The 16,085-nt window shown below is 50.3% G+C and overlaps 1 protein-coding gene across 1 annotated transcript in view; it reads left to right on the top strand.

Moving 5' to 3' along the window:
- The window catches only part of FBRSL1 (fibrosin like 1), a 317,105-nt gene that overhangs the window by 274,687 nt on the left and 26,333 nt on the right, over window positions 1-16,085 (top strand). The window contains 2 exon segments of the mRNA XM_027844057.1: window positions 9,977-10,022; window positions 15,092-15,437. Of these exon segments, the coding sequence (XP_027699858.1) occupies window positions 9,977-10,022; window positions 15,092-15,437 (392 nt within the window).

The following is a 16,085-nucleotide window of genomic DNA, read 5'->3' as shown; positions in this document are numbered from 1 at the left end:
GGCTCTGTGCTCGTTATCTCTCTGAGCAGATGCGGGGTCTTGGGGCTGATAAGTCGGAGGAATGCTTCTCATTCCCGATTCAAGCCCTGGCTTCACTTCATTAACACCGGGCATGGTGGACTTCCTGGCACCAGATGGCTCCCCCAGAGGGCCAGGACTGCAGTGGGATAGCTTGGAGGGACAAATCCGGATCTCCCCCTTTTCTGGAACTTCTGATGGTCTTTGCGGGAAGTGCAGGGGGACAAGGAAAGAGGGGATTGCTTCTTTCTTTCCCTTCCCTCTTTTCTTGGTCAGTGCCACACACCCCATATGTCAACCAGTGAGTCCTGGAGAAGGAGCAGAGGGTGGGCAGCAAGAGGCTTCCCCTGCAGCATGATACAGGGGAGTGTTTGGTGACTCGTCACAGGACCTGGATTCAAATCCCAGCCTTGAGGATTGACTTTGAACAAGTCACTGGACCTCAGTGTCCTCATCTGTAAAATGAGGGGATGATTGGCTTAGGGGACCCCTGAGGTCCCTTCCAGCTCTGAGATCATAGAATCCTAGTTTTAGAGCCAGAAGAGAACCTTAGAAACCAGTTTACATACAGGGAAACTGAGGCCCTGAGAGAGGAAGTGATTCACCCAATATCACCCAGCTAGTGTGTGTCAGGATTTGAACCGTCGGGGCCTTCCAGACTCCAAAGTCCAGTTCTCTGTCCTAGGCCCTGGAAATCCAGATTCCTCTCAGGACACTTCCGTTGCGCTGGGAAGGCAGAGACATTAAGAGCAGCCCCAGATGGGAGCGTAGCTCTCAAGCCAGCAGGGCCCTGTCTTAAGAGAGAGACTATTTCATCTAGCTCTCTTATTTCACATATTAAGGGAACTGAGACCCAGGGAGTTAAGGGACTTTCCCAGGGTCACAGAGGCAAGAGATAGCAAGGTTGGAATTTGAACCCCGGGTTCTTTGACTCCAAACCCAGTGCTCTCTCCATGGCCCTTTGGGCTTCATCCTGGGGGGGAGGGGCGAGGTCAAATGTCCCATCCACCCCCACCTCCACCCTGGCTGCTGGCCACCAAACAGGCTTTTCTCTCTTCATCTTCTAGTCAACAAGGAAAACGTTTGTTGATGAGAAGAGCCGACTTCTGTATAGCCCAATAAAGTTTACAGGCACTGTACGTGTAATATCTCATTGATTCTGCAGCAAGTTTATGATGTAGGTGCTTCTATTATTGTTAGGCCTTAACTGCTAACTGAAGCCCGGAAAATTCACTTGCAGTGTGTCGGTAGAGAGACTCGAACCCAGATCTCCATTGACGCCGTTATAAAACCCAGTGGCCTGTTGTCTGCTGCCAGATGAGCCTGATCCCACTTTGGGCCCACCGCACACCCCCGTGGCTAACCATCCATCCCATACCCTGCCTGGCAGTCCCCGAGCTGGGCTCCTGGCCAGGCCCCTCCCCTTCCCCTCGCTCATGTTGGGCCCTTGGGGCCTCCCTGATGGCCTGCTGGGAGATGCTAGACTGTGACAGAAAAACTGTCTCCTTTCTTAGCCGGCTCTGCTCCCCTCCGAGTAATTAAGGCTTCACAGATGTGAGAACATCTGCTCATCTGAGCTCCAGCCCTTACCAGGAGTCGTGCTCGCAAATCTGGCCCCTGCACCTCGTGCTGTCTCATTGGTGGGTGGGAGCAGAAGGGACAGGGTTTTAGACCGAATAGTCTCAGGGGCTTGGGGAGAGAAGGGACCCGGGTTCTGGAGCGTGCTCATGGAACGGATGAGGAGGCATTGGCATTTAGCTAGCCTCTCCAGAAAGTCCGCTCGTCTCATAACCTGGATCATTCGGCTCAGGGACTCTCCCTCCTTTTCAGCTTGTGTGTTCATTCCTTGCAGAGGACAAGAGGAGTTTCACATTTTTAGAGCTGGCAGATGCCTTACGTCAGCTAATCTAGTTTCATCGTACAGCTTAGGAAACTGAGGCTCGGGGAGTGAGGAAAACTTCCAGAAGTAACTGAAAACATCTAGTGCTGGGCCAAGAGTCAGGAAGACCAGAGTTCAAATCCAGCCTCAGATACTAGCAGTGTAACCCTAGGCAAGTCACTTAACCTTTGGATTGGTTTCCCCAACTTTAAAGTGAGGATAATAACAGCACTTCACTTAACTGGAAGGGTTGTTAAGAGGATCAAATAGGATAATATTTCCAAAGGGCTTAGTGTAATTCCTGGCATATTGTAGGATAAATAGAAATGCTTACCCCTTTCCCTCATCCTATCCCCAATGGGAATCGATGCCTGTTTTGGGAGGTCAATGCATCTTTCAGACATCAGTGTTTCCCATTGTGACGGGGAGGATGGTAGAGTCAAAGTGCTGTGTCCAGTGCAGACTGTATGGGATTGGAAGGGTCTTTGGGGATTGTCAGTCAGAGGATCACAGATTAAATCAATCTGTCAGTCAACAAGCATTTATTGAGTCCTGCTGTGTTAAACACTGGGGATACAAAAGCAGCAGTCCTTAGGAGTGGTGTGTCTGTGTGCCTGTGTCTGTATGTAGGGAGGTCAGTGTTTGCAAGATATTCACAAAATAGTTAGAATTTGAGGGGCAGGGTCACTAGCAATTGGGGGGATCCGGAAAGTCGTGGGAGAGAACTTGGAAGCCAGCTGGTACAGCCCCGTCATTTACAGATGAGAAACCAAAGAAAGCAGGTGACTTAGCCAGACTCATCACAGGTAGGGGCAGAGCTGGGTCTTAAACCCAGGTCTTTAGTACAGTAGAAATTGGACTGTTTCAACTGCGTGCCCACTTGACAGCTCCACACCATCAAGGACAAATCAGTAACTCCCACTAAGCCTCATATGGTTCATCCATAGAATAGAAATCATAATTGTTGCCCTCTTCCTCCATGGGGTTGTTTTTATTTATTTTTTTTTTTTTAAGGCAATTGGGGTAAGTGACTTGCCCAGGGTCACACAGAGTAAGTGTCAAGTGTTTGGTCTGAGGTCAGTTTTGAACTCAAGTCCTTCTGACTTCAGGGCCAGTACTCTATCCACTGCACCACCTAGTCACCCCTCATGGGGTTGTTTTTAGCCCAGTGCTTTATAAACCAGAAAGCTCTATATAAACATGATGGTTAATTACTGGCTCTGGTACCTCCCCATCAAGGGTTAACTTCTTTCCACTCCCTGTGTCTTGTATACACCTGTTTGTGTAGATGTTGTCTCCCACAGTAGAATGGAAGCTCCTTGAAGGCAGGGACTGTTTTTGTCTTTCTTTGTCTCCTCTGTGCCCAGCACAGCTAGGATGTTCCATAAATGCTTATTAATTAACAGATGAATTAAAGTGTCTGAGCCTGGCTGTTCCCTGTGCTAGAGCTGGGGCATCTGTGAGCTGTTTCCATGGGCGTGGGTCGGTGACTGCACCTTTCTGAGAAGGGGGGGACAGAAACTAGGCTTGGCAGAGAGAGACAGGAATCAGAGATGGCCAAGGCTATCATCAGGAGCAAACCAGAAGACCCAGCTTGGAAGGGAGACATAAGCCAACTCCTTATCCCCAACACATGTCCCTTGGGAGGAAGGCCTGGCCCATAGAGTCCCCAGCCCCTTGGGTCTGGGGCAGGGGGCTTGGAGGTAGCTCTCATCCAAGAGCCCACAGCCTCATTAATACAAACTTCCCAGAGCTTTTCATTTCAGACCTTGGCGAGGTCCAGTGGGCTAGCCAGGGCTGTTAGTAAAAGGAAAAATGAAGTAATTGAGCTGTTCTCAAGCTAGTGGGGGAAGGGTGGCCATGAGTCAGGAAGGAGAGAGAACAGGACACCCCAAACCTTTGGGGACCCTCTGGCTCCAGCTTGGCTGGAACCTTGCAGAAAAAGTTCCTGCAGTGGTTTTAATTCTGCGGTTTCCTTTGTAAACAAATAAACGAGGCCTCGGGTGGCTGAAGAGTGGGATAATAGGAACCTGATTGGGAAAAGAATTGAAGTAAGGGAATGTGTCCCCAGAGCCTGATAATTGGGAAAATGCACACGCTGGCCTGGTGTGCATTGTGGGGGCCCCACTTGAGGCTCAGCCACACCTGAGTTAGCTAGCTATAGGCTGGGGGTGGGCTGGGGCACTGCATGCACAGATAGCGCTCTCTGAGTCTCTGTGAACACAATTATGGTAACTCTTACACAGATGCCCCACTGGGCGCCTAGGGACCTGCACTGTTGAGGGAGGACAAGGAGGGGGATTCATGCAGGCCTCTTGGTATGTGATTGTATGTCTATGTGTAGAGAGAAGCCTTACTTGGAGCCCTCCCCAAAATCCAGGCCCTATGTATATCTGTGTTGGTACGGGACAGCTGGATGGTTCATAGGTCTATGGACCTGGAGTCAGGAGGACCTGAGTTCAGATCTGGCCTCAGACACTAGCTGTGTGACCCTAGGCAAGTCTGTTTGCTTCAGTTTCCTCCTCTATAAAATGAGGATCGTCAAAGTACCTACCTCCCAGGGCTTCTGTGAGAATCAAATGAGAAAATCTTTGTAATGTAATATCTGTAAAAGAACTGGCACATAGTGAACACTGTATAAATGTTAGCAATGATGATGTGTGCGCCTGGGGGGTCATACCAAGCATCCCTGTCTGCTTCTCTAGGGCGTCATCACAGGTAACCACATACACATTCCTAGGATGGCGGTACATTGGAAATCTTCCAGACTCAGTGATTTTGCTTCTGCTGGAAGGAGTAGCGTTCTGGGGGAAATGGGGGACAGGTCCTTCTCTAGCTGGCTTGTGGAAGCGCAGTCTCCTTATTCATGAAGGAGAATCCTGAGTGAGGCCTGTGCAGCCTCTGACTGGGCCCCGTCTCCGTCCCCTTCCCCTCTTGAATGCGCACATTCTTGCCTACACCTAGATGTGTGCATTCTCTCACCCTTGCTGGCTACTTGGGCACGGGCACTGTGTCCTCCAGGGAGTTCATGGCTCAGGCTTCATAAAGTGACAGTCAGAGCTGGAAGGCTCCTCAGAGGCTCAGCTGCCTCATCTTACAATTGAGGAGACCGAGACCCAGGGAAAGTAGGATGACTTGGCCATAGATAATCACCCCAGAGTGGGATTCGTACCTAGGCACCCTGCCTCTTCCCATTGTACCATGCCGTTTCCCCTAAATCAGGTACCTCCTTTCTCCCTTCTTCTCAACTACAGTGTTGCTGAGGGTCAGAGAATACAATGGGGACCCCTCGCTATTGGTCATGTGCAGGGCGTGCTTAGGATTGGGGGTCCCCTTGGCTTCCTCTGCAGAAGCTTCAACCTGGAGGCCCAGCCTGATTGTCCCGGAGAGTGAGTGACGCTGTTCCTGGCTGGGTATTAAGGGGAATGGAGGAGTGGGCCCTGATCCTTCATGGGTCATTCTCACACACACACACACACACACACACACACACACACACACACACCCCTCTCTGTGCTACCGAAAGCAACTAACTCTCACGGCCCCCTCCTCTAGGAGATGAGAGAGTTGGTCTCCATGACCCAGGGGGCTCTTCCAGCTCTAAATCCATGATCTTCCCAAAGAGCAATCCCTAAGCATTTATTAAGAACCTGCTGTGTACTAGATACTGTGTTAGAATCTGGACTTAGCTTTAAGAGAAGACAAAAAAAAAGCCAGAGCATGGATGATTCTAGGTCTGCACCATTTCCTTTCTTGACCTCATTTCCTAAGCCTGCCCCATCCCTGGCCCTGGCCGCCATGTCCCTTTGCCTTCGCTGTCCCAGCCTCCATCTTCCATGTGCCCCCATGGCCTCAGAGGCCCCACAAGCTCAGCCACTACTCTCTACCTTCCTCCTGGGGGCCTGGGTACAGTGGAAAGAAATACACACACACACCTCCCCAATACATCCTACAGCTAGAGGGCCTGGATTCATCTCCTGCCTCTGTTTCTGACTGACTCCCTGGGTGACCTTTGGCAAATTTCTTCATCTCCTGGGCCTCAGTTTCCTCAGCTGTAAAATGGGAGGGGTGGGTTTTTCTAGCCACCGAGGTCCCTTCGAGCCCTAGCTTTATGAGCTCCTCACTCCCCACCTTCCTGTTTGTGGCTTTGTCAGAAATTGGTACAGTTCCTGGTTCTCCGGATTTACTGTGGTTTTTATAAGCTGCAACTTGGGATCCCTCATCAAAGCACAAGTGAGCCCAACAGGGCTCTCCTTAGATGGTGGCAGTGGCTCGGTGGAAGATCATGAGGTGAGCCTGGGGCAGCCTTGCAGGGAGACAGAGGCAGACCCCACCTCTCCAAGTTCCGAAGCCGTGTCTCCACCTGCCTCCAGGATGCTGGCCCCTGGATGTCACCCTGGCAGTCTAAAGACTCAGGCTGGGACCCTGTGGCTAGTGATCCAAGATCAGAGGTATCCCAGCCACAGATAGAGTGAACATGTCGCTGCTCTGCTCAAGAAACTACATGGCTCCCTGTTGCCTCCTGGATAAAATACCAACTTCTGTTTGTCATTTAAAGCCCTTCATAATCTTACTTCAGCCTACCTTTCTAGGCGTATTAAAACAACACTAATAAAAATAAATAGCTGTCATTTATATAGCACTTTAAGGCTGGCAGAGTGCTTTACAAGTGTCACATTTGATCTTCACAGTAACCCTGGGAGGTAGGGGCTGTTATTCTGCCCATTTTACTTTTATCTATCTATCTGTTTATTTATTGGCTAGGCAGTGGGATTAAGTGACTTGCCCAGGGTCACACAGCTAGTAAGTGTTATGTGTCTGAGGCCGGATTTGAACTCAGATCCTCCTGAATCCAGGGCTGGTGCTCTATTACTGTGCCACCTAGGTGCCCCTCCCTTGGATTTTTAATAACTGCATGACCTTGGCCAAGTCCTTTTACTTCTGTTGCATTGCCTGTAAAATAGGGATGATAATCATATAAAACTGATGTGGGGAAAACTCATTAGGTTTATAGCCTAAGAAGCTGGAATCTGTTACTACCTGTGTGACCTTTGGCGAATCACTTAACCAGTCTCCGAGTCTATAAAATGGGAGGAGGGGTTGGATTGGACGTCTTCTGGGGTCCCTCTCATCTCCAAATCTAGGATCTTGTGATAACATAAAGTACTTTACCAATTTCGAAGGCTGTGGAAATGTCCTCATTGTTATTGTATTCATTATGTGTGTTTTGCGGAACAAAATCACAGCCCACTGTTGTAAACTGGTCAGTTCCCAAGTCACTAATAATCTGCCTAGTTAGCCCATTGTCTGGGCCCCTTGGCCATGTCTGGGTACAAGACGTCTGTTGTTCCAACAAAACCTGGCCACAGTGGACCCCAAGCCCTATCCCCATCTCTCTACTTGGAAGCTGTAGTTCTGTATCTCAGTACCTACCTGGGCCCTCCTTTCAAAGTCCACACCACACCTGCTGCTAATGTGGAATGGCTATCAATACCTAGTCAGGCCCTACTTTCACAGAATTTAGGTTTGGAAGGAACCTCAGGAACTGTCTCCTTCAACCTATGTGGGAAATAAATCCCAACTATAACATCCCTGCCCAGGTGCCATCTGTCCTATGCTTGGAGACCTCGAGAAAAGGGAAGCCCACTTCCTCCTGGGGCAACCCATTGTGCTGTGGGACCACTCTTATTCAGCTAAAATCGCTATCTATAACTTCCACCCTCTGGAACCAAGCAAAACAAGCCTGATCGCTTTTATGCACAAAGGCCCTTCGGGTGTTTGAAGACACCCATCATCCTTTCCAGCCTTCTCACTTCCGGGCTGACATCTCCTGTTCTTTCAGCTCCTCACCCAGCATGTCCTCCAGTAGTTAATTTATTTGTTAGATGCCATTCCTTACTGGAGGACCCTGAAGGTGACATCCTGGTGGCTTATCTTCAGCCCTGAGCTCTGAAATGTCCTGAGGGATGATAACCAGACTTTTCCTGCAAGATCCAGAGCCTCTCCTCTGTCTAGGGTCTGTAGGGCAAAGGACAAGCCTTCTGACATGTCTCCAGCCCTGTGAGGATGGCCTGAGATCTCAGCTGCCCATAGGACTGATACCTGTAGAGATTCCTCTATAGCTTTCTATGTGTTGGCAGAAAGTAGCTTTCAGTTGTCTTTGTTACTGGAGGGAGCCATGGAAAGGATCCTCCGAAAGGGAGGCAATGTGGTATATAAGGGGAAACCCTGGCTTTGGCGTCAGATGGCCTTGCCCTGCTGATTATATATAACCTGTGATAGGAACTTCCTTCTCTAGACCCCAGTTTTTTCCTCTGTAGTATTGAAGGCTGAACACAATGATCTTTCTATCCAAATAAATGATCCAATTTTAAAAAGGCAGAAAATTAGTTTATTTTCATGCTTACAGGTGAATATGGTCATGTCTGACAGTTGGGCCTAGTTTGTCTGAGACTTGCTTATTCAGAAGAAAAAATGGAGGTGGGAGGCTGTCTCCTTTCCGTATCTTGCGTTCTACTCCAAGCAAATCATCAAAAGCATTACCTTTCAGATGTATGTAATGTATAACATTAACCAAGCTGAGCTGCCTTCTCTCCCTAAGTTTGCTTGTGGTGTGTCAGGGCTTCTGAAACTTTTTCTGCTCGCAACCCCTTCAGCACTTCTTAAAGCCCCATATGGGGTCTCGACCCACAGTTTAAGAAGTGCTGGAAGAGATATATTGTATACAGCCTAAGATAAAGAGACCCTTCTTGTTCCAGTTTTATTTTTCCAGTTACAGTAAACATCAGTGATAGTGATAACATCAGTCAGGGAATTCACTTTTAGGGAGGCCATGGACAAGCTAGAGCAGATAGAGGAAGGCAGCCAGACAGGTGAAATCACCCTAAAAATCTGCCACATGCAGAGTGAACTAAGGGGCCAGGGAGGAGAAGCCTGGGTGGGGAGCAGAAGATACAGGCAGTCTTCATTTATCTGAAGGATCATCAGGTGGAACAAGAGATGACACATTGGGTCCGTGTCGCTCCATTGTGCAAAACTAGGAACACTTGGGGAATTACAGGGAGGCAGATTTCAGCTTGATATAAGGAAGGCTTTTCTAATGAATGGGACTGTGGAATAGGCTGGTCCAAAGGCAGTGAGCTCCCTGTCCATCACTGGAGATATCCAAGCAGACTTTGGCGATAGAAGGGCTTCAGGGTTCTGGATGGGAGAGTGTCCAGCTTAAATGCTGAGAGCCTAGCCTGCTCTGAGATTCTGTGACCATTAAACTAGGGAGGTTTCCGTCAAAACAGAGTTGAGATAAGTCCCCGGTGGTGTCAATGACTCCAGAAGAAAGGCAGGGGAGGGTAATGCACAAGATTTGGTTTAGAAACTGGGCCGCCATCTGGGTGGTTGCAGGATCCCTGACTCCTTCCTCCCCATGTGTTTGTTTGTTGGAGGCAGGAGGAGACGCTGATACCCAAGACTCATCTGGGCCTCCAGGTCCATTCTCTTGCCCAAGAGTAGCATGACTCTTCCATGTTGTTTCTCCCAGTAGACTATAAACTCTTGAAGGCAAGGAGTTTGAAGTTGTCTTTTGTGTTTTGTTTGTGTCTTCAGTCTTTGCATCCCCAGTGTCTAATGCATAAGCATATTTAATAATGCTTATTAACTGACTCAGGAGCTAAACAGCTATGCTATTTATGATCAGTTTTGGAAGACTCTCTGGAAGAAGGCACATACGTTATGGATGGGGAGGGACATCGTTGACATAACTTGTTTTATCCAGCTTACTCACTGTCGTATAAGGTGTGGAGGGGGGCATTGGGCCTGTTCCTACTTGTGTGGTCCATTCCATAGGGCCTCATCCAGACCTGGAAGGGTCTCCATGAGGAAACTGAGGCCCAGAGAGGTTAGGCCACACATGGTTTTTCTTCACCAGAGAACACAGAGGCTCAAACCGATGGGCCTTATAGAGATTGTGCCTTCTCCTACCATACCCCAGGAAGTCATGGGAGAGCCTGGAGTCTGAGAGGGGAGAATGGAAAGACAGATTCAAACACCCATCCAAGCTAACATTTCCTCCTTCCTATGTTTCAGGCCTCCGTAGGCTCTGAGAAACTCTTCGCTCCTGCAGCTAGTAAAGGTAAGAGATTTCATATACCTCACTCCTACCCCTGCCTCACGCCACCCTGGGACCTACATGGGCAGCCATCCCTATTTGCCCCACTGGGGCTCAGTCTCTCCATTTGTGAAATGGGGAGTCAGGTTTTGCCTTTCCTCAGAGAGGGTTGGCACCTCCATCCAGTAGGGCTTTGAGTCTCGGGACAGAGAAGGGTAAAAGCAAACAACCCTGTCAATGCCTCTGGAATGAATCGGAGCAATACCACCAGAGATCCAGCCTATTTAATTATTCATCAGGAGTGCGCCAGCCAAAATTGGTTTTTGATTTAAAGCATCCAGGCGTCGGATGTGTTGGGGGAGGACAGTACCAGATGGGAAGCAGCGACAGGACATCAAGAGGAAAGGGGGGTGTGTGTGTGTGTGTGTGTGTGTGTGTTTTGTGAAAACGCAGAGGTTCATTCATCTCACCTGTGCCTACGGTGGCGATGAACCCAGTGCCTACATTGCCCCCAGCAATGCCAATCTAGTTTCATTGCATTTCCAGTGACTAAGGGGCATGAGACCTGTCCCCTTTTGTTTACAGCCATGGATTTTACCGAGCTGGCTGTGGATAGAGGAGAGGTGAAACAGGGATTGTCCTCCCAGGACTTGTTTTCTGCTGGTAGGAACTATGTCTGGCCCGTTTTCTATGTGCTATCCTACCACCTATTACCTAGAGAGTTTGGGACACCCTTCTACATTAATTGTTATGGGGGAAGGGGTCAAAGGGGACATGGCCCTGTCTTCCCAGATGGCGCCAGCCCCTGCCCCAACCAGGGCCTCTGTGGTGAGCTTTGCTATAGCTAATTAAAAACCTAAATTAGAATAAGCATTTCATTTCATTTCTTTTCTTTTCTTTTTTTTTTTTTTTTTAAAGAAAAGGCAGAGCTACTGGGCCGTCTTTTTGTTATCAGTATCAGGAATCATCCTCTTAACAGAAAGGCCAGAACATGGCTAGTAGAGAATGGATATGCCAAAGATAAGGAAGAAGACGGGAGAGTACTCATTGCCTTGGGTCACTTCCCATCCCTAGGCCCAGATAAACTGCATAGATATGAAAAGTCACAGCTGATGACAGAGCTACCCCAGGCCTAGAGTAGGGCAAGTGTAGCCTTGATTAAAAAAAGAGAGAGAGAGACTCTAGGCAGGTGGGGTTGACTTCAGTTACTTGAAAAATTCTAGAACATACTATTGAAGTGATGGTTAGTGAACGTCAAGAAAAGGAAGTGGTGGTCACAGAGAGCCAGCTCGGCTTCATCTAGGACAGGTCATGCCAGGATAACCTTTATTTCCTGTTTTTGGATGGGGATAATAGGCGGGCTGGTCATGCAGAAGCTGTAGGTACAGGTCTTTAGAGATAGTAGCAAAGCATTTGACCAGTGTTTCCATACTGTTTGGATAGATGAGCTAGAGTGATGTGGGCTGGATGGTGGTCCAGTTCAATGGGTTCAAACCTGGTTGAATGGCTGGCTGCAGAGAGTAGTTCTTTTCCTGTTTAAAAGGAAGTCTGTGGTGAAATGCCCTTGTGCTCTGCCTTTGGGATTGTGCTGGTCAACATTTTTTTCAATTAACATTTAAATAAAAGCATAACTGGCATCCTTATCAGTTTAGGGGATGACACAAAACTGGGAAGGAAAACTAATCTTTTGGGTGGCAGATTAAGGATCCAAAAAAAAAGATCTCAACAGACCAGAATGTTGGGCTGGACTTAATCATTGGGACAAATGTAAAGTATTACTTTTGGGTTCAAAAAATCAGTTTCAGAAGGTGTAAGATGGGGGAGAAGCATGATTGATGGCAGTTTGTCTGAAAACCCAAGGGGTTTAATGGACTACGATAGCCCCAAAAAGCTAATGTAATCTAAGGCTGCTTTAAGAGAGGGATGGTAGGTAGGGACAGGGAACCGCTGTCCATGTAGAGTAAGTATCATGTGCAGTTCTGGATGCCACATTTTAGGAAGGGCACGAACAAACTGGAGAGGGTGCAGAGGAAGACAAGCAGGATGGGGGAGGGTGTCAAAGTCATGTCATTTGAGGATCACCTGAAGTAACAGTGGTTGTTTAGCCTAGAGAAGAGCAGACATTGGTGGGGAGGGAGGGAGGGACATGACAGTGGTCATCGCAGGGATGAGAGATTATCCTTCTCAGTCCCAGAGGCTGAAGCTAAGAGCAGTGGGTAAAAGGTGTTGAGGCATAGATCTTGGCTCAGTGTAGGAAGAAGGGAAAAAAGAAAACTTTGAATAAGAGCCAAATCAAAGGATGACGTGCTGCCCGGGGAGTATTGGCTTCTCCTAGCTGGAGGTCTAGCAAGAACTGCTTGTCTAGGGGTGTTATAGCGAGGAATCTTGTTCAGGCGTGGGATTGCACTGGATGGCGTCTGAAGTCTCTACCGACTGCAAGACTCTCATTGGCATACTCAGGCAGCTAGGTGGCGCTGGACCTAGAGTCAGGAAGACCTGTGTTCCAATCCTGCCTCAGACATTTACCAGTCACTTAACCTCTGCCTCAGTTTCCTCATCTATAAAGTGAGATGATAATAGCACCTACCTTGGGGTTATCGTGAGGGCCAAATGAGATATTTTAAAAAGTGCTTTGCAAGCCTTAAAGCACTAAATAAATGTTAGCTGTGAGGTTATCAAGGAGCTGTGCTAAGCTTGGGAGCTATGGCACAAGACTGAGTCCGGAGAGACAACTTGCCTGAGGCAGTTTGTGGGTGGAAGAAGTGTCTTATGAATACCGAATTTTGCCTGTTGGGTTAGATTGTGAAGGGTCTTAAATCCCAACAGAGGAATAGGGGATTGTCCTGGGCAGTAGGGAGCATGGGAGCTTTTCGAGCAAGGGAGTGATGTAGAAGCCCTTGGAGAGAGCTGGGTTTGGCCACCATGTGCAAGATGCAGGCTGGATTCTTCCTCTCCTCCCCTTTCATGCTCACCAGTCCCATATCCAAAGACAACTGAAATTTTGTCGGAAACAGCGTAATCGGATTAGCAGAAAGCAGAAGAGTGCAAGGAAAGAAACTGGTTTATTGGGGGAGGGGGAATGATGAGTTCATTAGGCTGGTGGGAGATAAGGTGGAAATGTCCAGCAGGTAGTTGGACATTGTGGACTGCAGCTTTCTGGGGGGAGGGGACCTCGGAGCAGGGGATATATCAATATGAGAGTCATTTGCTTAGAAATTAGGATTGAATCCAGAAGTGTGGGTGGTGAGAGGACGAAGGGCAGAGAGATGAAAAGAATCTCAGTCAGGACTGAGCCTTGGGGAACCCCGAGGAATGGGGCAGAAAGGAGGGGTCTGGGAAGTAGACCACGGAACAGCCACAGGAGAAAGCCATGGCCTGGAAGCCACGGGAAGAGGATCCAGAAAGAGGGAATAGTGGACAGTTGTCACGAGCTACACAGAAAGTCCAAGGATTAGGCCTTGGGAGGCAGCGTTGCTCAGTGTAGTAGGCTGGGGTTCAGAATGACCTGAGGTCAGATCCATCCTCAAACACTTAACTTTTCTGCATCCCTATTTCCTCATCGATCAGATGAGGGGGTCGGACAAGAGCCTTGTAGCTCTCCATCTGTGTTCCTGGGATTGTACCCCCCAGGGACTCCATTTCCACACCTGTCAAATGAGGGGGCTGGATTTTGTGGCCTCTGGGGTACCTTCCAGCACTAAATCTGTAAGCCAGTCTATTTTGCACCCCCCTCCCCGCCCCCCCTAGTGATCTTGAAAAGATGGCCCAGCGCTGATGAGTGGGCCCTCGGGGTTGAGAGGAGAAAGCAGATGGAAAGGGTTGGTACCACTGGGTGACCCAGAAGCTTGGGAGGGAGCCCCTGAGAGACCAGTAAAGCCTTGAGGAGGCAGCAGAAATCTGTCATGGGCACAGCGCGAGGCTGAAAGGGTCTGGACAAGGGCGAGCATGGAGTAAGAAGGATGGATGGGTCCACATGGCTCCCCTTCACGCAGCCCAGCCAGCCTTGGCGTATTGCTCACACCCTGCATCCCACGTCCCAGGCCTTTCCCTGAGAGGGTCTGGGGTCCACTCAGAACCCCTAATCTGTGTCACAGCTCCACTCTGGGGCCGTTTCCTTTTGAGTAGAGCCACCCTCATCCCCGAAGCCTTTGGCTACTAGGGACCCCCTGCCCCACCTCTGAATGTAAGTGGCTACTTCCTCTGGTAGAGTGTGGGGTCCTTGAATGGGTTTGGACTCGGAAACCTGAGTTGGAAAGCCTGTCTCTGCCAGTTACTGCCTGTGTGACCTTGGGCAGGTCACCAAACCCTCATCAGTAAAACAAAGAGGTTGGACCAGCTGTCCTCCAAGGTCCCTCCGAGCCCTTGATCTGTGGCCATGTATTATAACCCATCACTGCTTAAGAACAGCCAGGCACTGCCATGGTCAAGTCTCCTCCGAGCGCGCCAGCTGGCAGCCCTCCCTCCCTGCCCGGACCTGGCCGGGGGACCATTTTCACCCGTTTCCCCTTAGCGTTGGGCTGTAAAACCTCACTGGGCCGGGCCAGGCCAGGGCTGGGACCCAGGACAAGAAGCAAAGGGGCCCCAGAGTCACCAGGCTAGACCGGCAGAGTCCCCGGATGAGAAGCTCGGGCGCTTGACTCGCAAGAGAGGTCCTGGTGCCCTCCCTCAGGCCCTATTCAGCCTTCCTTTACGTACCCTTCTAATAAGCTTGCTTCTTAGGGGCTGTTTAGGGGGAGCCCTATCTCAAAACAACTTTGAGAGAAATAGCGAAGAGACAGAAATTACTTAAAAGCAGGTGCAAGGTCCCAGGTGGCGGGGGGGGGGGGGCACCCCCTTCAGGGCCTAGCCAGTTGGCTACCCCACCCCCACTCCTCACCCCTCCCCCAGCAGTCTTTCTCTGCACCCCAGCCCCCCCGTGTCCCTGGGACTCCAGGGCTAAGGGCCTCCCCACCCTTAGGGCTAGGATCTGGTGTCCCTAGGGTTTAGGGGTCCCCTTTGACCTCCTCACGAGGCTGGGATCCAGGTCCCTGTAGCCTCCACTCTGGGGCCAGGCCACAGTGAGACAGTGGCTCACCCTCTTGTCTCCCTTCCAGGTTTCTCGCTGAGTGAGAAGCCCGAGACAAAGGCTCCTGTTGGGCCTAAGGTCTCAGGGCTGGAGCGAAGCCGGGAGCTGAGCACCGACACCCCGTTTCTGCCTCCTGTGCCCAGTCCCCCGGCCCCCACGGTCACCACAGTTCCTATAGGCGCCCCCTCCAGCACCCGAGCCAGCCCCTTGGTGAAGAAGGAGGCCCCGCCCCCACCCCGCCTCACTCCACAGCCTCAGCAAGTGCAGCCTGCACCCCCGCAGCCCCGGGCCCCACCCCCAGCACACGTGGGGCCCCCCCTGGGCACCTACCCCGGCCATCCCCCTGCCACACACAACGGCCTGCACAGCCTCAGGTAAGGTTGGCACCTGCATCTGGGGAGGGAGGTCAGGGTGGGGATAGCAGACCTGGGACAGATAGGCATGGGGGCTGGTTCAGGGCCCAGGGGTGTGGTGTCAGCCCCATCCAGGGGTCGAGTTAACTAACTTGTCTTTCCTTTGTCTCCGTGGCTTCCTCCCACTTCCTCCTGTTACTTCTTGCCTGACTGTGGCATCTGTGTCTCTTCCCTTCCCCCATCCCTCTTGCTCTTTTCTCTCCTCTCTGTCCCTATATCTGCCTGTGTCTATCCCCCCTCTCCCCATCCTCCTTCCTCTCCCTTTGACTCCTGACCTTTCTCCTCTTTCCCTCTATCCCCTTTCTCTCCTCCTATCCCCTATCTCCCCATCCTCTTTTGTTTCCCTTTGACCCCTGATCCTTCTCATCTCTCCCTCTATCCCCATCTCTCCCTCTATTCCCTCTTTCCCTCTGTGCCCCATCTGTCTCTATCCCCTTTCTCCTCCTCTGTCCCTTATCTCCCCATCCTCCTTCGTTTCCCTTTGACCCCTGATCCTTCTCATCTCTCTATTCCCCGTCTCTCCCTCTATTCCCCATCTCTCCCTTTATTCCCTCTATTCCCTGTCTCTCCCTCTATTCCCCGTCTCTCCCTCTGTTCCCCGTCTTTCCC

This window comes from Vombatus ursinus, unplaced genomic scaffold (assembly GCF_900497805.2).
Source record: "Vombatus ursinus unplaced genomic scaffold, bare-nosed wombat genome assembly UNPS02014935.1, whole genome shotgun sequence".
In the NCBI taxonomy this organism is placed as follows: domain Eukaryota; kingdom Metazoa; phylum Chordata; class Mammalia; order Diprotodontia; family Vombatidae; genus Vombatus; species Vombatus ursinus.
Note: the sequence above shows the minus strand (reverse complement) of the source record. Positions and strands in the feature narration are given on the sequence as shown.